At 37.6% G+C, this 22,957-nt stretch overlaps 3 protein-coding genes and 1 pseudogene across 3 annotated transcripts; 3 read left to right on the top strand and 1 right to left on the bottom strand.

Moving 5' to 3' along the window:
* Positions 1 to 1,392: 1,392 nt before the first annotated feature.
* LOC131768503 (uncharacterized) lies at positions 1,393 to 5,441 on the bottom strand. The gene is made up of 8 exons (XM_066161747.1): positions 5,275 to 5,441; positions 4,970 to 5,058; positions 4,450 to 4,501; positions 4,270 to 4,336; positions 3,547 to 3,624; positions 2,573 to 2,636; positions 1,961 to 2,029; positions 1,393 to 1,503 (listed from the first exon to the last, which is right to left on the bottom strand). The coding sequence occupies exons 1-8, from the start codon at positions 5,327 to 5,329 to the stop codon at positions 1,393 to 1,395; spliced, it is 585 nt and encodes a 194-aa protein (XP_066017844.1). The 5' UTR covers positions 5,330 to 5,441.
* A 50-nt stretch (positions 5,442 to 5,491) lies between these two features.
* On the top strand, positions 5,492 to 9,884 carry LOC131768502 (OCIA domain-containing protein 1). Its single transcript, XM_059084229.2, is given in 10 exon segments — positions 5,492 to 5,584; positions 5,659 to 5,728; positions 6,620 to 6,676; positions 7,234 to 7,278; positions 7,449 to 7,572; positions 7,968 to 8,011; positions 8,477 to 8,683; positions 8,686 to 8,720; positions 9,179 to 9,338; positions 9,705 to 9,884. Coding segments are annotated over 10 exon segments (846 nt in total). The 5' UTR covers positions 5,492 to 5,524; the 3' UTR covers positions 9,749 to 9,884.
* Positions 9,885 to 12,688: 2,804 nt separating this feature from the next.
* On the top strand, positions 12,689 to 19,716 carry LOC131768491 (uncharacterized). The gene is made up of 9 exons (XM_059084217.2): positions 12,689 to 13,134; positions 13,404 to 13,578; positions 16,112 to 16,173; positions 16,602 to 16,643; positions 16,747 to 17,040; positions 17,336 to 17,521; positions 18,191 to 18,382; positions 18,501 to 18,580; positions 19,510 to 19,716. Exons 1-9 carry the CDS (start codon positions 12,726 to 12,728, stop codon positions 19,714 to 19,716), a joined length of 1,647 nt encoding a protein of 548 aa, XP_058940200.2. The 5' UTR covers positions 12,689 to 12,725.
* Positions 19,717 to 20,480: 764 nt separating this feature from the next.
* Positions 20,481 to 22,867, top strand: LOC131768490 (uncharacterized; annotated as a pseudogene).
* Positions 22,868 to 22,957: the final 90 nt, after the last annotated feature.

Below are 22,957 nucleotides of genomic sequence, written 5' to 3'. Positions count from 1 at the left end.
AAACTTTAGGGAACGGTTAATTTGGAATGAAAGTTCCCACTTTATTTGAGTCAAATATGCGGCCTTTGCGGGGGCGAAAAAAAAAAAGAAGGCGGAGCCGTTCCAAATGAAATTCGTTAATTCTCATCGAATCATCCTCCTAGCTCTTTCGCGAACATCGCTTGGAGGACCTTGACGCTTCGGGTGAAACGAAAGTTTCGGGCGTACGCCGGTTTCGGCATTTAAAAATTCGCCCAGTCTTGGGGAAAACGTTACGCATAGCAGAATTGCCGAAGTTGTAGAATTTTAATGTACGCTTGAGAGTGCCCACGAAAAGCACGTCACTCTCGTCCAATCATTAATACCCTTTTTAAAAAACCTAATAACCAAAAGAAAATGACGTAACGTGATCTTCTGTTTACTGTGGCGAGGGAAAATTAAAAGAGGAAAAGAGGAACCATTTTAGTGCCAAGAGGAAACGGAACTTGCTCGTTCAAAATACAGCTGTATTAAGCTAAACCATTCACGCGTGAAAGAAGCTGGCTAATCCTCGATTACAATAGTTTTGCCTTTTTCCCTCACTTGTTTTCGTTGTGTTTGTTTATTTCCTTTGTCTGTTTGTTTGATTAAAACATGGCTATGTTTTGAACGGGCCCGTATGTCGCTTGTAAATAAAACTCTCGTTAAAAGAACTTTCTGTGATATACAGGGTTTGTTGAATTTTAGGAAAAAAAGGACAAAAAAAAAGGCCGTTTTTTATTAGCATTTTTTTTACCAACCCTGTCAGTCGAAACTTTTTTCTTGCAAAAATGCAAAGTCTTTACAGAGCAGTCAAATTGTGGGACGTTAATTGAGAAAAGAATATTACCGTAATTTTTAATTGCAAATCCGTACAGTTCCTTACAGATATCATGTTCACGTATCTCTTAAAAGCAACTATGCAACTTCATGGCCATGCATGTTGTTGCTGCTTTCATTCCCCGAAACCACGAATAATGACTTGTGAAAGGATATAGAATGCAATCTGGACCTGAAGGGAAATTGCAATTCCAGATTTCAACGGTGTAAACATCTACTTATTCCTGTTGCATAAAACCATAAGCAATTTGTATAACTTTCATTTCATTTAAACTATACTTGGCTATATAACTTTTGAAATTTTTCGGAGTTCCAACATTGAGGACAGCTAGCGATCTAAACTGCGCGGTCGCTTTCCCTCCCACATTTCAAAGCCAGGGAAAATAATAATTAAAAAAATGACTAACCACTGTAATGTGTCTTTTCCACACACTGATTAAATTTGACCTTAGTACAGTGGCCCCACTTCAACAAGGGGCAATAAAAACAAAATGATTTTTGCCCGCCATTTAGGCCAATACACATTTATAGAAGTTTTGTACAACTTCTTTAACTTTAGTCGCCCTCAATCATACAACGTCCAGTGGACCTTGTGTGGAGTTTGCTGGTCACCACAAAAAGGATGTTTAGTGTAAACATCCCTTTCCATTGCCGAGAATCAGCTTCCTATAGCGAGAGGAAAAAAGTAAGTATCATCAAAACAAGCTTACCAATACATAGGACTGTGGTACCAGGATGGGCCTCATGAGGGAGATGAGGGGCTGTGGTATAGGAAAAAAACATGGCCTCTGGGGAAAGTCTTGGAAACTTTTTTAGGCCAAAGTAGTCCTGAAAATTAACGCGAACGTTCCGACTGATTTTCGTTCGGTCTGGAATTGCGCTTAATTAAAAGCCCCCCCAACATAAGCCGCTAGTACTTCAATACAAATCTCGAAAAGCTCTAGAAAATACACAATTTTCGATTAAAACAGTGAAATGAAAACGTAATAAAAGACGACCATTACAGAGGACTTCACAGGCTGGGAGGCCGCATATCTCATGCACAAAAAAAACAGGCACCAGCCCCAGAGAGGCAAAAAAGACGGGCCCTCAACCCAAGTAAGATCTGCATCAACACAATTACAGATGTTTTCAAACCGCACCTGGAGTTTGAATTCAAAAACATTAATCCTGTTCCCAAAGTTTTCACTTCCTGTACACGTAAAGCAGAAAGCAAATTCGATACTAATACTTCAGCACAAAAGTATACAACGACCTTGAGAATATTCAACAGACAAACGATAGGACAAGAATACTCTAAAATTCCCGTTGGGAAAATATTAGGTCGAGGTCATGAAATATGGTCCGTGCCAAGGAGGTTTATGCATCATGACCAAACTCAGGCACTAAGCATGTTATCGTGTGACCAATGAAAGATGTGACCTTTTTTGCCCATTTCTGTTTCCTTTACGTTTTGGCACCGAAAGTAATGTGAGCGCAGGGTCGGACGGCTTTTCCGGACTGGCTCATATCAACCCACCCAGCCCAACACTCGTCAGCTTTCGCTATGGTTTTCAATGGAATTGCACACAGAAAGCCGGACAGGTCAGTTAGGAACATCACTGTCATCACCTGATTATGTGCCAGCTACTTAATGATAAGTTTGTCTTTCTTTCAGGTTTCTGAAAGTTTTGAAAACTAGTTCAGTTCAACCTACTTGGATAAATTTGGTAACTGTTGTCTCCAGTCTACTCACCGCGCTAAGTTTAGCATCTCGCAAGAGTGACAGTTGAGGAAGAGTTTCCTCCAGCCTGCTAATCTGCAAATTAAGATGTACATTATACATTCACTTAAGGCATGAACACAACGCCCTGAATGCGAAGCGAAAGTATAATTTCAGCTTCATTTAAGTGTTAACTGCTGTACCATTGTGCTTGATGTAGTGATTTCATACATGTTTGTCCCCTTAAGTGTGAATATTTCATACATGCTGGATAGCACTACCACTGAGATACAGACAACTTTCTAAAGAGCTGGTTCATAAAAAAGTTCACATGTGACATTTTTCCTGTGCACTGCTGGGACTACAACAAACAAACAAAACAACAAACAACAGGCTTTTATTACCAAATTGAGAAGTTAAACTTAATTTTCACACATATATATTGATACAAAAAACGGTAACATTTACTCAGAATAACTGAAAAGCTAATCTAGCTGAGTAAAAGTAAATAATGTTTACATCTAGGATGTAGGTTGGCACTAAAGCTTGAGTGAAGCAATTTATTGGTCAAAAAAAAAAAAAAGAGCATAAATAAAAATTAATAAAATAAGATGAAGAAAAAGCAACACTACAAACAAAAACTACAATAGGACAGGTGTTTGTTTGTTTATATTTGTTTTTTTTAATTTTGTTTTGGAGAAATTTCAGTGACCCTTGACTAACACTGGCCATATCTCCAATGTAGCGTCTAGGTCTGCTAATGGTTGGACAGTAAATATGGTAATACAATGATAATTATTATTGTTACCAATGACATGCCAACAGACCAATGAAATATTTCTGAATGTTGACCATCTGCCAGCCGACAGTTGGCTGACAATAGTTACAGGGTTTTTCAGAGACTCTTTCATTACGATTACCCTTGTGGCAGGAGAATTAGCTTTGCATACATTATATAAACAGATACATGTCTACCAACCACAGAAGATAGTGTAAATTGAACGCACCGCTTGGTAAATGTCGTTAACTTTCTCTGGTATGTTTCATTGTAACTGGGCACATCAATTCTTCTCGGACTGGTTTTACTGCGGGAGCAAATTAAGTTAAAGGAACACATCAGTCATTGTTGTGTAATTGATATAAAGGTGAACCAATACTTAGGTTGATATACAATCATGTAGATAAAAACAGTAATTGAAATGATAGATACATGTACTTTATTGTTTATGCTAAGACTTCTTCCAGGCAGAGTGTTTGAGGTCTGGATTACACATAAGGTCAATTGTCTTATCACCAAAGTTTGATCATTATTTATTTCATACAAAGACTTTGGCAGCAGCTCCACCTCAAAATACCAACAGCTGAATTATCTGATAATCAGAGTTAATTGTACTTATTACAATAGGTCATAGTTTCCTCACCTGTTGAATGTCTTCTACAACTTCAAGAATGTAGGGCTGTAAGAAATAAATGCAAGAATATGATTTCAGTTTTCAACAATGATATGGTGTACCTGCAACCATACTGTCTGTCTGTATATACCAGCTGACAACATACTGGAATCACACAATCTCGCTTATGATTAAAGCACAACATACATATAGTTTATAATTTTTTCATCCTTTTTCTGAGTAAAAACCAGTCCTTGTTTTACTGGGTAAGGTAAAACTAATAAGTGCACACCATCTTAATAAAATTAATACATGTAAATAGCACAGAAAAAAAAGTACCTTGTTACTGTATTTTCAGGAGTTCTTCTACTTAGTGGTATAAGAGAACCTCTGCCATTCCTTAGCTAAGAGAAAATAATGATGTCAACAACAACAATAATAATATTAATAAATAATAAATCAATAAAGGAGTTCTGTTAATGTACAAGGACATAGAAGAGAACTTGGATGTACAACCCTTTAAGACACTGGTCTTTTCAAATCCTGACAAACCAAGTTGCTCTGCAAGATCCTTGAAGCATCCAAAGGAAATAACATGATCAGTAAAATAAATAAATATTAAAATAGAAATTAATAATAAATAATTATGCATAGATATTTAATCTTCAAATTTGTTCGTTTGGTGTTTGTGGATAGGGAAGGACTTTAGAAATATCATGGGAACAAAAATTTCAAATAGTCAATACTTTTATATGACTGTTTCACAGTTATTTACATTTGTATAATGGTCAATTCAAGTTTTGGGCGAGTTTGTGTTATGGTGAAATCATGTCCTTGATGTTTATCGTATCCCGTTGTTTTGGGTTATGGCAGTGTCAATAAAGAGCTGAAATCAAAGGGATATCAATCTAACCCTGGACAATAGTGAATCAGAACATACACTAAAATAAACTGTATGGTGTGATAAAAGCAAATTTTGTTTATTTCCATCTAATAAATAGTACACAGGCAGAACCCGTTGTAAGCCTTGTTCATTCACCTCTAAGAACTTGGTTTTTTCATAGACCTTGTCCTCCTCCTCTACTCCATCGACACAGTTGAACTGGAATCGCTTTAGATCAGACATGACTGTTGGAAGATCAGAAGACAATACACAGTAGCCTTCGGTGACCTTTTAACGCTTCAAACTACACCATTTAACCTTGAGCATCTATCAAATCATTTGTATTATGTAGAATAACTAGTACTTATAACTGAGAAATTACATGAAAGTGATGCAGTACGGAAGCGAAATATCGGGTATCATGATATCAAACTTATTGCGTGAAAACGAATCTGGTATACCTTCTCCATCTTTGACAATTATCCAAATGGTTCTCTTCTCGCTACTCATCCTCATATTGCGACAAAGAGTAGGTTCACGAGAAGAAAATTGTAGTAAATGTGTTCACTCGCCTGCGACCCTTCAGTTCTGCCGACCTTTTGTTGACTGTTGTTGTATATTTGTAAAGTTCGTGTCAAGATGGTTTGTTCAGCGGTTTACCATAGGAATGAGACTGGCTTCATTTAAGGTAAATTGTAAGACTGGTACAAAATGGCTGGTTCTTCAGACGGAGAAGTACGAACGGGTAGAGATCAACAAGTACCGTTTGAGGTAAACTTAAAGTGGATTGTATTTATTTGTTTTACTATATTTGCGGTGTTTTAACTTACGGTTGATTTCATTAGGCAACAGAGATTACGGATGAAGACAGAGCAGTTCTCAGAGATTGTGCAAGAAACAGTATTTGGTTTAGAGGTAGCCAATATGTCGAAATAAGCTTAAATAGAACCAACGATTCTCATCAAGACATCGCGGTATAATTTAGTTATAAAGGATTCTAGTTTATTAATTGAGGTTCGTGTCCACTGGAGCTAGTTGTTGATGGTGGTCCACCATGCAAGAAAAACTTGTCAGTCCAACAAAATTAGAACTTTTTCCAAACCAATAAGTAGGTGAAAGAATGACTGAATTGCTGTTAGACAAGGTGACAAAAAATCGTAGTTGTTACTGTCGTAGCATAGTCCTGCAATGTGCTTTTGTTTATCTTGATGTTGTTGTACCATTGATAAAAGCCATTTTGCTGAATCAAAGGACAGGTTAACCCTTTTCAACTTAAGATCAGTATGCATATTCTCCTTACGGCTCCCCATACATTTCCCAGGTGTTGAAAAAGAGAGTTTGGTCAGCAATCAAGAGCTTCTTTAGTTGGTGATCATTTTCTTTAATATCATGACCTTAACCCTTTAAATCCCAGATCAAATTTGTAATCCTCCTTACTGTCAACCACACAATTCTTATAATGTTAGTTCAGAGAATTTAGTATCGGATCAACCAATTATCCCCAAATTGATATTTTTCGTTGGTCTCATCACTTACCTGGTTGATATTGTATTGATACTGTAAGGAGAAATTCTGTCTTGGTCACTCATGGGAGTTAAAAGGTTAATGTGTGATTAAGAGGTGATATTGTGGAGAGAAATTATATACTTGTCACTCTTAGGTGTTAAAGGGTTTAATTGCTCTACTTGTGGATGTTTTACTCAAAAGTGCAAAATTGAAGTTTTAATCTCGTAAAATTACAAAACAAATCATTGCATCTTGAATAATTTGTGCTTTGGGGTATATATTTATTTTTCTTATTTATAGGTATTCCTCTCGGTATTGTATCAACTTTTGGTCTAAGGGAATTGCTAATAAGAACAGGTAGGTCTATGAACACACCATGTAAAAACTATTCACCAAAGTAGAGGTGGCTATTGGTGGATATGTGCATGTAGTAAGCCGCAAAGTGGTGAGCCAAACACCAACTTCTAGCCACCCACACTGAGGTAAGTAATTGTTTTAAATTATATTTGCAAAAACAGTGAGATAAAATTATGATTTTAACTCAGTTGTTCCTGGAATGATTACAATCTCTCAGGCAGAAATCCTGAGTGATTTGTTCAGAGGTGAATACCAAAGGATATTCAGAGTCGAGTAGACAACAAGAGCACACTTTCACTGCTATCCTACTGTTCTAGTAAATACTAATTGGTTTTATTAGAGAGTACCTTTTTTTTCTCTCTGTCATGTGAAAGAGCACTTACCATTAACCAAGTGCACCTGGTTGGAAATTTAGCCAAAGGTGACTATTTAATTCCTGTGATTAGCAATAGAGGAATTTTCTAGTGTTTACAAAGCCTCATCTAATCACCTAGGTGATATAGAAAATCCTTAAATGTTAAGCAAATTGTCAACTGTCTGCTTTGTTCCTTCCAAAGGTTATGTAACCAAGCTGAAAAATTTCAAAGGGTTGGTGTACACTGGTAAGATACAATGTAAAGCATTAGAAAAGCTTCATTTACAATAGGATTATTTTTAAACAGTTTTCAGCTTCCATAATTGCTAAATTTGAGTATTGCAAGTACATGTAGATGTATGTCAAAATGTGATCTGATGAGGAATGACTGAAACAATAATTTTTCCTTCTTAAAAGGAGTGTTTGCTACAACTTTTTATGCTGGTGTGCAGTCCTATGGTAAAACATGCATTGCAAAGATATTGGCATTACCAGATAATTCCAAGCTGAAGGAGGCAGTAATCAAGAACCTGCCAAAAAGGTACCAGTAATTAAACATTGCATGACTTTTGGTTTTCACCCCCTGAAGGCTCATTAGATGGTTTACTTACAGGTGCATGATATTTACATGGCATGGTTCTATGTGTGATTATTATCATTATTAATTGTTATTATTAACTATTATTATTAATATTATTGTTAAGAATTATTATTACTATTATAACAATTGTTATTATTATTGTCATTATTATTATTGATATTATTATTATCGTCATCAATATCTTTTCCTTAGAATTATAACGATGATAAAGATGTGTATATCATGTTTTTCCATTGTTCCTTCTGACACGATTGATTTAGGTGTTTCTTTCACTGGTATTTGTATACTAATGTTTCTGTTAATGATGGTCAATAACTTTAATTTGCTTTTCCAAGTGCTGGGCAGACTAACTTTTATCAAGACAATCTGAATTTACAAGGTTTGTTTATATGTCATGTGTCAGTTCAGATAAATAGAGAGTTATGAGGAGTCCTAACATAAAGCCTTGTCAGCAGATCAAGCCTTTGGCGCAACATTAAATGATGGTTGACACTTAAAAAAATGAGAAATCCTGACTGTGAAAAATCCAATTTGTTTCAATACATGTTGTTTAAAGTACAGTATTTATGTACTAAAGTAACTTTTCCCTGTATTTGTGCTATAATCCACATCACCATCATCATCATCTTCATCAGCATTATCATTGTGCAGTCATCATCATTATCGTTTTTTTTATCATACTTCAGTCCATCTGTCTGCCCACCTGTCCGCCCACCTGTCCATATGTTTGTGTCATCTTAAGTATCCATTGGTTGATTTGTTTGTGTACCACCTTATACAAAATTGGTGCAAAAAAACAAGAAAAAGGGAAAAGTCACAATCCTCTATTTTATTTTTCTTCAAGGGAACCAGTGGGCAAGTCCTTCAGAAGAAGAATCCATCATGGACATGCAACTTCCCCTTTCCAGTAGCACTGCTACCCCTAACAATCAATCAAGTGAAGATGATCATAAAGCACCAAAGCTCTATTTTGATGTCGATGAAGCAAAGGAGAAGAAATATGCAACTTATGAAGATTTGAGAAAGAAACACCGTGAAAGATGGAATCCTCCAGCCTTTCTTCATCGAGTCAGACTAGGAAGGAGCAGGTGGGAAAAGTTGATAGGCTTCTCAAAAGGTTCTCTTAGACTCTTTTTTTTTGCATGCCTAGAGCAATGGCTAGGGGTACATAGAAAGTTGAGGGACCAATTTGATCGTCTCAAATATGATATAACTGGCATCTTTAAGTGATCTATTTTTGGATGGAAGACTGAAAGGAACTCTCAACTCGGAGCTCTGCTTCTCCATTTGACGTCTTTGCCGCCACAAAGTGTCACAAAGTACCAACAAAACACCGGCTATAAAAGCTGTGCTTCGTCGATATTTTTCTAACCGTGTCAGTCTCAACTGCCAAGCACCCCCCCCCCCTTCAATTAATAAAAGGAAAAGGAAAGGATAAAATAAAATTGAGGTCCCTCTTTTAAATGAAAGATTGCTAGCAAATGTTAATTGTAGAGCACATTTTGAAAGTTCTGATTAGCTCGTTTTACTTACATTTACAACGCAGATCAGACAGAAACCACGAGAAACTGAGCCAGATAGCAAGGCAAGTTCAAGTGATGTCTTCACGCCATGGTTTGACCAAGAAGGCAGCGACAATGACCGCAGCAGCCAGGAAGCTGGCCAGAGGACGAGTAATCAGCGGGAGAGGCCTTCATTTAGACAAGGTATATTGTGTCTTGTACCAGACATTTTAAATCCTCCACCTCTAAGATCTCATTGGTAATTCTCCTTACTGTCGATTTTACATTTCTTATGATGTTAGTTCAGAGAATTTGGTATTGAATTAAATAATAATTCCCTTGTTTATATTTTTTCCTTTATACTCATGACTTGCCTGTTTGATATTGCTTTGATATTGTACGGAGAAATTCGGTCTTGGTCAGTCATGGGAGTTAAATAATATTAAGTCAAATAATACTCTTAAATAATCCCCTTGACGGGGCACATATAACGGCTTAGTGAGATTAGTGAGATTGGAAAAAAAGTTATTCAATTCTTACGTTTTCTTGGTGTTCTTTTCTGTTCTACAGGGCCAACACTCAGGAAGAACAAATATGGTGATCTAATCGAATGAATCGCTGGAGGAAAGAATCCTTTTTCGCGTCACTTTTCCTCCATTTCCGTTTGTTGAAATATTTTAAAAGAGACTTCCTCGTAACTAACATGTATGCTAAGTGATTGTTAATAAAGAATATTGTATCTTGGTCCAATTGTGCTATTTTTCCTGAAGCAATTAATATTCCTCACACAATCGACTTGTTGTTTTATTTTGTTTTGTTTTTGTTTTTTTTTTATTTTATATATTTTGGTTTGGAAGTGTTGCGGGTATTTGACATAAGCGTGGGGCAAGGTTGCAATTGCAAAGGTAGTCATGATACTTATTTCCCTGAGACATGATTTCAGCCGGGAAATATCTCAGGTTTAAGTATTTCAAGCAAGTAGTAACACTTGCTGATGGCAATAATTCAAAATGCAAGTTTAGAAAAGAGCACTGTAGGGTTCCTCTTTAAGTGTATAAAGTTGCGGTACGAGATTTCGTTCAGCACTTAGTCGACTCTCCCAATAGTTTAGAGAACCTGTGTAAGTGGTTCTCATTCAGTAGGCTTTGAATGCTTATTTCACTTATATCATTAACCTTCACGGGAAGAGTATTTTAATTTACTAAGGCTCCTGCACTAGCAATTTCAAGATTTCGGCGGGCAGTCAGTCTCTAGATATCTTATCCAACACATGTTAATGCAAAAGTGATAACAATATCATGATAAATATTAAGTAATGGTAATAAGACTGAGTGGAGTCCAATTCGGTTTGTCTCTAGATATCTTATCAAACACATATTAATGCAAAAGTGATAATATCATGATAAATATTAAGTAATGCTAATAAGACTGTGATGACAAAATCGGACGACCGCGCAGCAGGAGTCCGATTATTTATCACGACTATGATTACAAACCGAATTGGACGACACGAAGTCTTATTACCAATAAATCATAAAGTTACATTCTCTGAGAAAAGAAGAATAGCCAGGTTACGAAAGAGAGGGAACATTTGCATGAAAAGACTGACAAAGGAGGCGTAAATTGTAATCCTAATTGTCACGTGAACTACAATTTTGAATGTGATTGGTAAATTAAACTTTCTGATGACAAATTTTTCTATGACAACTTGCAAGTGAATTAGTGGAAAATCGGCGTTTTTCAAACCAATCACAAGTGAGGAAATTTTAATGTTTATAATTTTAATAATAATAGTAATAGTAATAATAGTAACTTGGCAGTGACCATTCCACGAGGTGGCTCATGCGGTTCACTTTTTGCAGATCGAATTGGAATGTGGAATTTCAGTTTTTGCGTGTTTGTTGGTTTGAATAACACAGTCCTGCCAATCCTTGTCAAATGCTTTGTACAGGTGACTAACCTCTATAGCCACTAGGGACCGGTTTTGCCTTTGTTTATAATGGTTTGTTTTGTTTTGTTTTGTTTTGTTTTGTTTTGTTTTTTGTTCTTTGTTTTTGTTTATTTACTTTTTTTTCACAGTAATAGCTTAATGGTGGAAAATCACGATTCTATTGAGGAGGGAGAAAAATTCCTCGTCAAATGGAAACCTGCTAAAGCTTTTAATAGTCGTTGTTTTCCCGGTTGACTACCAGTACTCGTGACAGCAACATGTTATGAAAAGGTACTTGAAAGTTAATATTATAATTTCATAACACGTTTTCTTTATCTTCGTTTTTGCAGTTCCATTGACCATTCTAAACAGGATAGTTACAATACAAATAATGGGAACTTGTTTTGGGGAAACAGACCTAGAAATTTGCCTCTCATGCACCTTTGTTGACTAAGTTATAACTTGAGGAACTCTACTTTTCTTATACGAGGTAACCAATTTGACTTTTTGGCAAGTAACAAAGGATTTATCTCTATTATCATTTTCATATTATCTTATAATTATCCTTGTCCTTTTACGCCCCTATGTAAATGCATAAATCATTTTTTTTTCCTTTTATGGTTTCTTTTCTGTTATCTGCATTCGTTTCATTAGGATCTTAATGTTTCAGGAGCACTGTTTACCGGAAAAATCACTTTAATACAAGACAGCTTGGAAGGACATCAGTGAAGAGCCTGAGAGAAGATGTTGGCTCCTGGCCTAATAAATATTATTCTCCCCTTTTTTACTCTTAGGTAGGTGGGGCATTGTTCGTTCGTGTAAAACATGCGTGTTTAAGCTGTTTCTAAAACCAATGATACAATCGCAAGTTATTGTGAAATCAACTCATCGAATACCTTTTTACTTCTTCTGATGAATTGTCACAGGAATCCTCCGTTTGATCGTTCATTCATCTGCATCTCCAAAGCCAGTGCTAGTTTTGTCAACCGCAAGCCCTACTCCAACAACTAGGGCTTCGACTGGGAGTCCAACATCAGTATTAACAGGTATTTCAGATGTTTTACATCTTAATATGCGAGGCCTTTAGATTTTTGTAATGTTCGGAATCCTCTCCCCCTCGCGATTATCAAAAGTCAGGGGGTAAAAAAAGGGCAACCGCCTTAGGAGGATGACCAAAACTTTAAATAATCATTGATGTTCTTGCACACCTGTACAACCCTAGAAGGGGAGCGCTAGTTCTTTTCGATTCATGCCAGGAAACTGGAACATACACCATCATTCAGGCTGTCCAGTCTTAGTGATGCAGAGAAGCTTTTGTACAACTTCCGTTATTTTTTTCCCCTTGAGGTCGTGATAATGTAAGATGTTCCCCTCCAACCAAAACCGTCTTAATTAATTATTCCTCTTTCTTAATATGGGAAATAATTGGATATCTTTGTTGTTTCTAAGACGCTGATGAAGGGCCGTATTGCGGAGATGGGCTGAGTGAGTATGATTCCTAGAAAAAATTACATAACCTTCAGTCCTTTATCTGTTTAGTTTTACTATTCTTGGAATATTTAAAACTTACCATTAATCCTTTAACAGCATGTGATCCATATTGTCAACTCCTTTGCCTTAACATGCACAATTATTATCGGGACCTGCATGGCTCTCCACCAATGGAGTGTGACCACGAGCTGGCGATATCTGCCCAGGAATGGACAGACCAGCAAGCCGCTAAAGGTTATATGCACCATTCCAAATGGACAGATAAATTTACTGAAAGCATTTCTTGGAAAGGATGGGGTTGGGAAGGGATGGACAAAATGGAAGGAGCCATCGCTGGTGCAGTGAGAAGCTGGTATTCAGAGATCAAGAACGGTTACAATTACCAAACAGGCCGAGGTACGGGCGTCATTGGACACTTTCAAGCGGTAGTGTGGGCAGGAGAGACCAAGTTGGGTTGTGGACTTAACATCAAGCGAGACGATGGTACTTACGTCACTGCACATTATGCTCCGCCATCTCACACGAGCATGGAAAAAGAAAAAATTGCTCCAGATAATGTAAAACCTAGGAGATCACCAGGTGATTGGAATGTCTCTGCGCTTTGCTTTATCGGAAGTGTCACTAAAGCTCTCTGTATAGGATACTTAACACTGTTTTATGTTGTTGTTATCTTTCTTTTGTTTCTAAAGATGATGATCACATGCAAGCTGTCCATATTTATCTAGTTTACGATCATCATTGAATAAAACCGAGAGGCCATATTCTCTGACGTAAATTTTTCAGACTGCAGCAAGAAAAAACCGGTGTATCCCCGTGTGGTGATTATCTATCATCGTTTTATCTTACAGAACCCGGCTGCAATATACGTTCCGGTGACCGTGAATTGTGCAGGCCGGATCTGACGGCACCATTCGTCAATCCAGGAAATTGCCCCCTAGAATGTTGCTACGACGACATGTTTATGAGTGAGCGGTCGATAGAGTTTTACAGTCGTAAGGGACGTACTTGGTGTTTTAAGAGACAGTAAAAAGGTCAATTTTAACAATAAAAACACAACAAAAATGATTTCCTAAGTCGAAAACAGACGAGTCGTAATGATGAAATATGTACGAGAATAGTTTCTCTTTCCTTTCACTCTTTCTTTCATTTTTCGGAAAAAGTGTCAAGGGTGTAGCAAAGGAAGTCGTGAAGTTTTATCAAAATCTCCTCGACAACAAGAAAGCGGATCAATATCAGTATCTGGGCAACTGCCTACCTACCCCTCCCCTGACCCAACATTAACCCTAACTTGTTATTGAGTTAGGGGAGGGGTAGGTGGGCAGTTGCCCAGATACTGGTATTGATCCGAAAAAACAATAGGTTATGATAATAAAACGACCTAGTTTGATTTCTAAAGCTAGTAAAACACCAGTTTGACCGACCCCTTTGCCCCTTCCGTACTCAGAATGATTCTAAGAACACAATTATTGATCACAGAGAAGACTCAAAAATGGACTCAACAGTCAAGGAAGGATCTCTTTTACTCACACAGCATGATTAGCATTTCAACTAAAAATTTTAAGCGCATGATGATTCGTAAATCAGTGAGCCAATTAAGAACCTTATTTTATCAATAAAAGTGAAAAATAACACCAGTAGAGTGCCCCTCTACAGAATTACAGCAACAAAGGAAGCTAACGAGATCGGTGTTTCTGGCTTGTATGTTATACAGTTCAGAGCATTAATTACCGAATAAGAGCAAAATAAAACATGAAAAACCCTTAATCATTTTGAATATTAAAAGCCATGTGCTGTCAACATTTTTTCAACTAGGCTTCAGATCAACTTCAGAATAATGGTAAAACGATGATGACTGCGAAATCTCGAATGATAACCCGGAGTTACGTGCGATTTATTTCGTTTCACTCTGTGATTGAGCGAGAAACTTGTGCTAACTCATTAAAAAATCAGATGTAAAGCGAAACCAACTGTTACTTGCATTGACCGCCTGCTTTTTTATAGGTTATGTTTTCAATCTGACTTCTTATTTGTTATTGTTTCTCTTTTCCCTAAGGCGGTCTATGGGTGCTCGGGCGCAGTTCTCCCAGCAATGCCTCATTTCCATCTTTTCTTTCTATTTTTAACGGGATATCTTTGTCTCTCTTTACGTTTCATTCATTCTAGCACGGACTGATAACTGCAATAAGGAGGTGATATCTTTTGTTTTCTGTTGTTTCTCATTTGATACGACAATTTTGCATGAATTATTTTGGGTGCAGCGAGTTTTCGAAGGCAATCTCAGAGCGTTGTTAAGCAAAGTCAATGAAACCCTCCACTGCTTAAAGTTCCCTACTATCGCCTTAAAATTACTCCAGCCATAATTACTCAATAATGAGTCAAGGGTTCACGCTAATTTTGATTGCATCAACGAGTGTCCAATTCAGGATCAAACTTAACTTAATTCTTGCTCACAACTGCAATTATGTTAATCGAAGCTTGATTTCTGGTCTGATCACCTTTCCGATGAAAATCCACCACCTAGGTGGCGACCGTATAAACAAAGCGGAACTGAAATGTAAAAAATAATGGAAGCACCTACACAAGAATGATAGAATGAATGAAGAAAAGGAGAAAAAATATCCGATGGAATTTTGCTTCTATGTCTGATATGTATGTATTTAAAGGCGCAATGCAGCCTTCTTTGACGAAAATGGAGTCTGGTGCGCGCATTTTTCGATTAAAAAATGATAGACGTGCGGGTCGCTGAGCAGGTACGCGTAGAGCGATCAATAAGGTGTGTCGCTGAGCAGGTACGCGTACAGCAATCAATAAAATGTGTCGGATTTATCGCCCTAGGCCGTCTAGAATAACAATATCTTATCACTCTAAAAGGGAGACAAAAACAACGAATTAGCCTCCCAGCCAGGGAGCTAGTGAACAGGTAACAAAATATATACTTATACTTCTCTCAGATCATTTATGATTATCGCTAAGTTAGGTAGCAGGTTCTTTTAACGATCTTTGACGATGAACTTGTATTTTATCTCAGTTACTTTACCACGTAACTTGATGAGATGGGAACTTGAAAACTTATGTACTGGTAAACGCATAAAAATTATCCACCTAAGTAGCCTTTTTCAATGTTATGTAAACAATCCACGCAATCACATGTTTTGATTTGCGCCACTAAGAGGCAGCTCTTGTGTTGATTTTGTAACGGCAAACAATTAAAGACTGATATAATACTTAAATCTTTCTTTAGTACTGAGAGGAGCATGCTTTGAGAATACATTCCATAGCTTCCATAGCTTTGGACGGATATGTTATTGGCTTGACTAATCTGAAAAAAGAAGAAATAAAATTTTAAAAAAAATTAAAACTCACAAAATAAATATTCGTCAGAGCCAGACTCACAAATAGGAGGTCTACCTGCCGAGTGTCAAAAACTCTCCAAGGGTGAAATTTGCAGGTCTCTTTTTAAGACTTGTATGGGAAAACTGCCGAGCAAATTAAAAGGTCTTATTTATTGACGACTAACAATAGGGTTCCTTTTTTTTTCTTGTTCATTTTATTACAGAATGGAGCCGGGATCCTTAGCAAAAGCTTTTCTAATAGTGTATGGTGCCATGATCGTTTCAGGTATAAACTCTAACTTTGTTGTATAACATATGACATAAAAAGCAAAAAAAAGTAAAAAGATCTTATTCTTATTTCATGTCTCTATCCCTTTTGTTCGACTATTTTACCATAGGAGCTAACTTTTAATTCCGTTATGGTTCCACTCACCGACCAAGTCCCTATTTACTCTTCTTAGTTTCTGATAGGTGACCCCATCTCTTTGAAACTAGGAAAATAGGAACTTCTTTTCACATTCATGATTATGTCCTTCTATTGTTGTTTATTAAAATAAGGTAACATTTCATTTCTAGCTTTACATGCATGTCTTATCCTCTGTTAGTTACCATCTAGAAATGGTAACTGAGGTTTTCAAACAAAGTAGCATGTTCACCCAATAGAGGGCTTCGATATTTCCCATCACATTTTTGTACACCTTGCTTCTTTTCCAGCTCAAGAATGGAAAAATGTTGGAAACTGCGGTGCAGGATTGAGTAAGCAGCTTTTTCAAATCCTGATAAAAAAATGTCGCTTCTTTGAGGTTTCCTTGCGATTTTTCTGTTCTAAATAATCATCTATTCCTCGACGAAATTGCAGAATGTAGTCCACAATGTCAGAGGCTTTGTCTAATCCAGCACAATTACTACCGTTCACTGCACAACTCTCCTCCACTTAAATGCGATCCGAATTTAGCCAAATCGGCACAATCCTGGGCAGACTCTAATGCCAACCATGAGGCCGTCCAAAGATCAACGCCGACAAAAGATTACGTCGAAAGCATTTCCTGGAAGAGGTGGGGCTGGGAAGGAATGGGGACTAGACTAGGAGCAATTCCCAGTGCAGTGAGAAGCTGGTATAGTGAGTTAAAACGTGGTTACGATTACAACACAGGTTAGCATTTGTTTTCTAAAAGGCTAAAAAAACACAGTCTTTGGTCAATTGATATGAAGACGGGTTCCTAACACCGGCCATGAAAATCTATGAACTAATTTATTCATTCTAAAGTATGGTAGCCTCCGTTCACCAAAAAACTATTGAAACTGATGTTTATTTTTTGCATGAGACAGAACTATAACCGGAGATTTGTAACATGCGCATTCATATACAGTAGCTATTGAATACTCTCACTGTAATTTCTTTGTTCATGTGTCATTATAAACACGTAGGTATTTATTCGCAGGCTTAGGAAAGGGCATTGTAAGCCACTTTAAGTCCGTAGTTGACGTTCGAGAGACTCACCTTGGTTGTGGCATCAGAATCAAACCGGGTGATGGAACGTACGTCGTTGCCCATTATTCAATTGCTCCGGGGCTACAATTCAAGCTAAACGACTTCAGTTCAACTAAAAACATTGGACCGCCAAAGCAACCAGGTAAGATGGCATTTGAACTATATACGCAGCCTTTTATCAAAAGTATTTAAATAAAATCACGTATACTTATACAAATTAATGCAGGAATGGAAGAGGATTCTCTACCTCTTAGTGTACAGAACATTCGGTATATCTTCCTTAAAGGACTTATTATTAAATTAGTACAATTATTCAATCCACAAAGTGGATATAGAATCTCAGAGGGAAATGACAGGGATACCATCCAAGCATTTCAAAATTTCAAATTTCTACGTAATTCATAAAAGTTACGGTTACTTCGGTAGGATTACCATAAATTTTATGATTAAAAAGCTGTGATAGGCGAAATTGTATAGAAAATTACTCAGTAATGTTACGTCGGGGGACTACTGTAAGGTATATGATTCCATAGCTGTGATAGGCGAAGATATAGAGGAAATGACTTGCACCTTGTGGAAAAAAAGAAAAGCAACAGCAAACAAACCAACCGAAAAACAAACAAAACAACAGGCATTAGAAAAAAAATTAGAATGACTCATACCAACCGAAAAATATAAAAAATAGTAGCCACTGGGAAAATTCTAATAATGCTACAAATCACACAATAGACGATGAAGCCCACGATGATAATAATGATTTTCAACAACATCAAAACAAAACATATCAGCAATTTGACTCATGTAATTTCAGATCCTCAGTGTCACCAAAAGTCTTCTGAGAGAGAACAGTGTGGGAGTTTTAAAAGTCCATTTATAACTCCTAACAAATGCTTAAACGCTGGATGTTGCTATGATGATATGTTCATGGACGAACCTGGCTTACAGTGGCACAGTCCAAACGCGTCTTTATGGTGTTTTAGTAAAAAGGAGGCGGCTGGGTCTGGTAAGTAGTGAATATTATGTCTCGGTTTCTAGAGCAGAAAAAATTGCCTTCCCTTTCTTTCTGCAATCGATAACTTAAAATAATTTCTTTTCCTTGATGATGTGATAATTTTCTTTAGGCTTGATAACGAATGTATCTATCGCTGGGACAACGCCATTTCAATCTCCTCCGCCGCCCCGAAAAGAGAATGATTACAAGGTACTTCAAACGAAGTCTTCCGAGGGAAGGTGGTATCAATTAAATCCCTTACACCCTCATATCAGCATTTATAGCCTCTATACTTCATACATTCCCTATCCGTGGTAACGACAGGGTAAATTCGTTGCAAAATTAAAAGCCTATCAAGCCGGCGAGCATTTCCTTTATTCTAATGAATTCAACCTTTGATTCAGAGGTGATATTAATGGTATTGGTCACGCTACAGACTTTTACCACGGAAAAATCAGTTTACCGTTGGAAAATTACTGGAGTTCACCCGTGGTAAATTTATCGTCGGTTTCAATTTTCTAAGATGAAAAGGTCGCTGGTGTCTTGGTGAAATACTACGAAACTGCAAAACGCTTTGGCGCGAACTCATCAGTAAATCATGTCATAAACATGCTTGAAACTCAAAATATTACATGGTTGATTTTTTTTTCTCTCAACGTTGGATGGTCGGCGTGTACGACTAGGGCGACGAGCCATATCCCCTGCCGACAACAGTATCCCTGCACCATAAGCTAAAATTTCCCCAAGGTAATTTCTCACGTTATAAATCGGTCACACTGGCAAATCTAAGCTTCCTGTGTGGACTGTCATCAAGTCTCGTTTCCCAAGGGCAAAAATCTATAGTGTGACCATAGAAATAATTAGGAGAAATAAGGTTCTAGTCACTCCAGGGGTTTGAGGGTTAAGCAATGATCGTCCATCTACGGTACAAAATGCTCACTTATTTATGTATTGTCCATTTTCGTATGAAAAAAATTCATTGAGAAATAACTTATCACCAATCCTTTGTAGAGTGACTGTTTTTTAGAGTACCATAATCGTAATCGTCTCTTCTTCATCACTGTTATGAATCACAATACCAACGACATATCCCAGTTTTGCAGCATGAAGCGCATAAAAGTATTGTTTCTTCAATACAGATCACCTTCCAGGCATTTCTCAAGGCATATTTGCGGGAAAAGAACGATCTCATGCAGAAATGGAAAATGGAAGAAATGCAGCTACAAAAGCAGCGACTAGAGGCTGAAAGTAAGAAGGAGGAGCAGTCCAAGAAGCAACATCAGGATTTGATGCAGGTCATGCTGCAGCAAACCAAACAGCAACAAGAACAAATGCAAAATTTTTAGAAGATGTTCACGCTAATGCAGCAGCAGCAGTCTCAAATTATCATAAAACTTCTAGAAAAACAAAACTAAGTCATGTCCTGATTTTGTACTGCGCAAGATGAATTTAGTTTTCAGGAATTTCAGGCATATGTTTCTTGATTTTGTTTTGTACACTTGCTTTTATTTTATTGTTAGGTTTTCCATGTCATATCAGCTTCATGTTCAGACTTTTTTATTCAAATAAACTTGATTAAAGACTTAATGTTACAGACACTGGACGTTTTGTGTTCCTGGGTTCAGGAGTATATCATTCCACTGAGTTATTCTGTGATTATTTTCCTGATAAATTGTATCCATCACAAGGCTGGTAATTATATTTAGCTCTGGAACTCGGCGGCCGAAACGTGGAATCAGATCACTGAGTCTACATGGGTACCCAAGCCTTCGAAGTGCGATGCATAACCCTTCAATTCCATCGCATATTGTTCCTTGTCGACATGTAAAGTAGTTAGGAGGATGTAGGGCCTCAGAAAGGATGGGAAAGTCACTCTTACGAAAACAAAACTCGGATAAACACTCACTGTCATCAATATCATCAAGGTCAAATTTCCCATAACTTTCATAAGGAAAATCTGGGTTTTTGGATATGTTAACGTCATAAGGAAGAAGGACCTCGTCCTCTGATATATCGCCATCACCAAAAATTTGCAGAAGAGTGCTACGAATCTCTCTAAAGGAAGCCATGACTGAAGTACTTTATAATAGAAATCGAAAATATGTAAACAATGCCGTCCGCGCCTTCGACTTGGTCTCCTAAGGATTTTTCGCGCCTTGCGACGCCAAACTCTTCCCAGTCCCCCCTCGGTCATGACAGCCGTAGTAGACATCCGCCGTCCTCGGATCTTTAGGTCCCTAATAACTTGATAGGGAGACGAACTGACTGCAATGTGCTGCATTTTCATAAACAAAACAGAATCTACCAGTGTTATCTACTAGCTTTTTCTTCTTTTTTTTCTTTATTTCTTTTTTCTTGTTCTTCTTTGTTAATGTTGTACTAATTTCCTCAGGATCAGTACAAATTCGTCCATCATGTCCAGAAGCAAAAGATGTCCTCAATAATATCATTGGTCTCGTAAACGCTGTGAATAAAGTTGCTGCCTTGAAAGGCTGCGAGAAAGCTTTTGGCAAAATGCGTTTTGTTTTGCATGCGTCAGTTGCACTCAGGTACGCATGGAAACTTTGATGACACCGGCATGAGCCACCAGTTTTGGTGTTTTTTTTCCCTCCAGTTAATCAGAACCTCTTATGTTGCTGTCACATAGTCCCAATTTTTGTTTTTGTTTTTAGTTGTTCCTTTCGTTTTAATATTGTCTTCTAAGATACGTATAGTGAGAATGCAAGCTTTATTTTTCTCTACGGAACCAAAGTTTTTGAGTCAATTTGCTTCTCTCCTTATTACTCTCAGGTAGGTTGAGCGTTTTTCGTTGGTTATAAAATACGCGAGTTTTAGCTTTTTCTATCAGAAATGGTACAATTACAAGCTATTGTAAAATCAACTCATCGAACAAATTTTTATTTCTTCTAATGGATTGTCGCAGTATCTCGCCTTTGATCGTTCATTCATCTGCATTTATAAAGGTCAGTGGTAGTTCCATCAACCGAAAGCCCTACTCCAACAACTGGGGTTTCGACTGGGAGTCCAACCTCAGCATCAACAAGTATTTCAGTTATTTTGCATCTTAATATGCGAGGCCTTCAGATTTTTGTTTTGTTCGGAATCCTCTTTCCCTCGAGATTATTAAAAAGAACGGAGTAAAAAAGGGCAACCGCGAGCTGTCATCTTTTAGGAGAGCATAACCAAAACCTTAGATAATCTTGATGTAAGTCTATGATATTTTTAAACACTTGAACAACCCTTGAGGGGATGCACTACTCCTTTTCGATTCACGCCAGAAAAGACTTGCAAGTCACGTATAGGGTCGTGAGGGTGTGATGTGACCTCCCAACGAAAAACGTCTGAATTAACTATTTCTCTTTCTTACTATGGAAAATAATTGGACATCTCTGTTGTTTCTCAGACGCTGGCGAAGGGCTGTCTTGCGGAGATGGGCTGAGTAAGTATGATTCTTGGAAAAATTGCATAAACCAACCATAAACCTTCAGTCCTTCATCTGTTTAGTTTTACTATTCTTAAAATATTTAAAAATTATCATTAATCCTTTAACAGCTTGTGGTCCACATTCTCAGCTCCTTTGCCTTAACATCCACAATTACTACCGAGGCCTACATGGCTCTCCACCAATGGAGCGTGACCCCGAGCTGGCGAAATCTGCCCAGAAATGGACAGATCAACAAGCCGCTAAAGGTTATATGCACCATTCCGAATCGACAAACAGATTTACTGAAAGCATTTCTTGGAAAGGATGGGGTTGGGAAGGGATGGACAGAACGGAAGGAGCTATCCCTAATGCAGTGAGAAGCTGGTATTCAGAGATCAAGAACGGTTACAATTACCACACAGGCCGAGGTACTGGCGTCATTGGAACTGGCGTCATTGGACATTTTCAAGCGGTGGTGTGGGCAGGAGAGACCAAGCCAAACGATGGTACTTACGTCACTGCAGGTTATGCTCCGCCCTCTCACACGAGCATGGCAAAAGGAAAAATAGCTCCAGATAATGTAGAATCCAGGAGATCACCAGGTGATTGGAATGTCTCTGCGCTTCGCTGTATCAGTGTCGCTGAGGTCCTCTGTATAGGATATTTAACACTGCTTTGTATTTTTGTTTTCTTCATTTTGTTTCTAAAGATGATGGTCATTTCATGCAAGCTTTCCATGTGGTTGGCTCTTGTTTACCAACGATCATCATTAAATAAAACCGATGGAGAGGCCATATTCTCTGACATATATTTTCAGAGGCGTATTTAATTGACAGAGGCTAGAAAGGACGGTGTCCTTGTGCGTTGATTATCCATCATTATTTTATCTTACAGAACCCGGCTGAACTATACGTTCCGGTGACCGTGAATTGTGCAGACTGGATCTGACGGCACCATTCGTCAATCCAGGAAATTGCCCCTTTGAATGTTACTACGACGATATGATTATGAGTGAGCCGTCAGTTAAGTTTTACAATCGCGAGGGACGTACTTGGTGTTTTAAGAGACAGTAAGAAGAAAAATTTTAGTAATAAAAACACAACAAAAATGATTTTGTAAGTCGAAAACAGATGAGTCATAATGATGAAATATGTACGAGAATA

The sequence above is a fragment of the Pocillopora verrucosa genome, chromosome 14 (assembly GCF_036669915.1).
Source record: "Pocillopora verrucosa isolate sample1 chromosome 14, ASM3666991v2, whole genome shotgun sequence".
NCBI lineage: Eukaryota > Metazoa > Cnidaria > Anthozoa > Scleractinia > Pocilloporidae > Pocillopora > Pocillopora verrucosa.
Note: the sequence above shows the minus strand (reverse complement) of the source record. Positions and strands in the feature narration are given on the sequence as shown.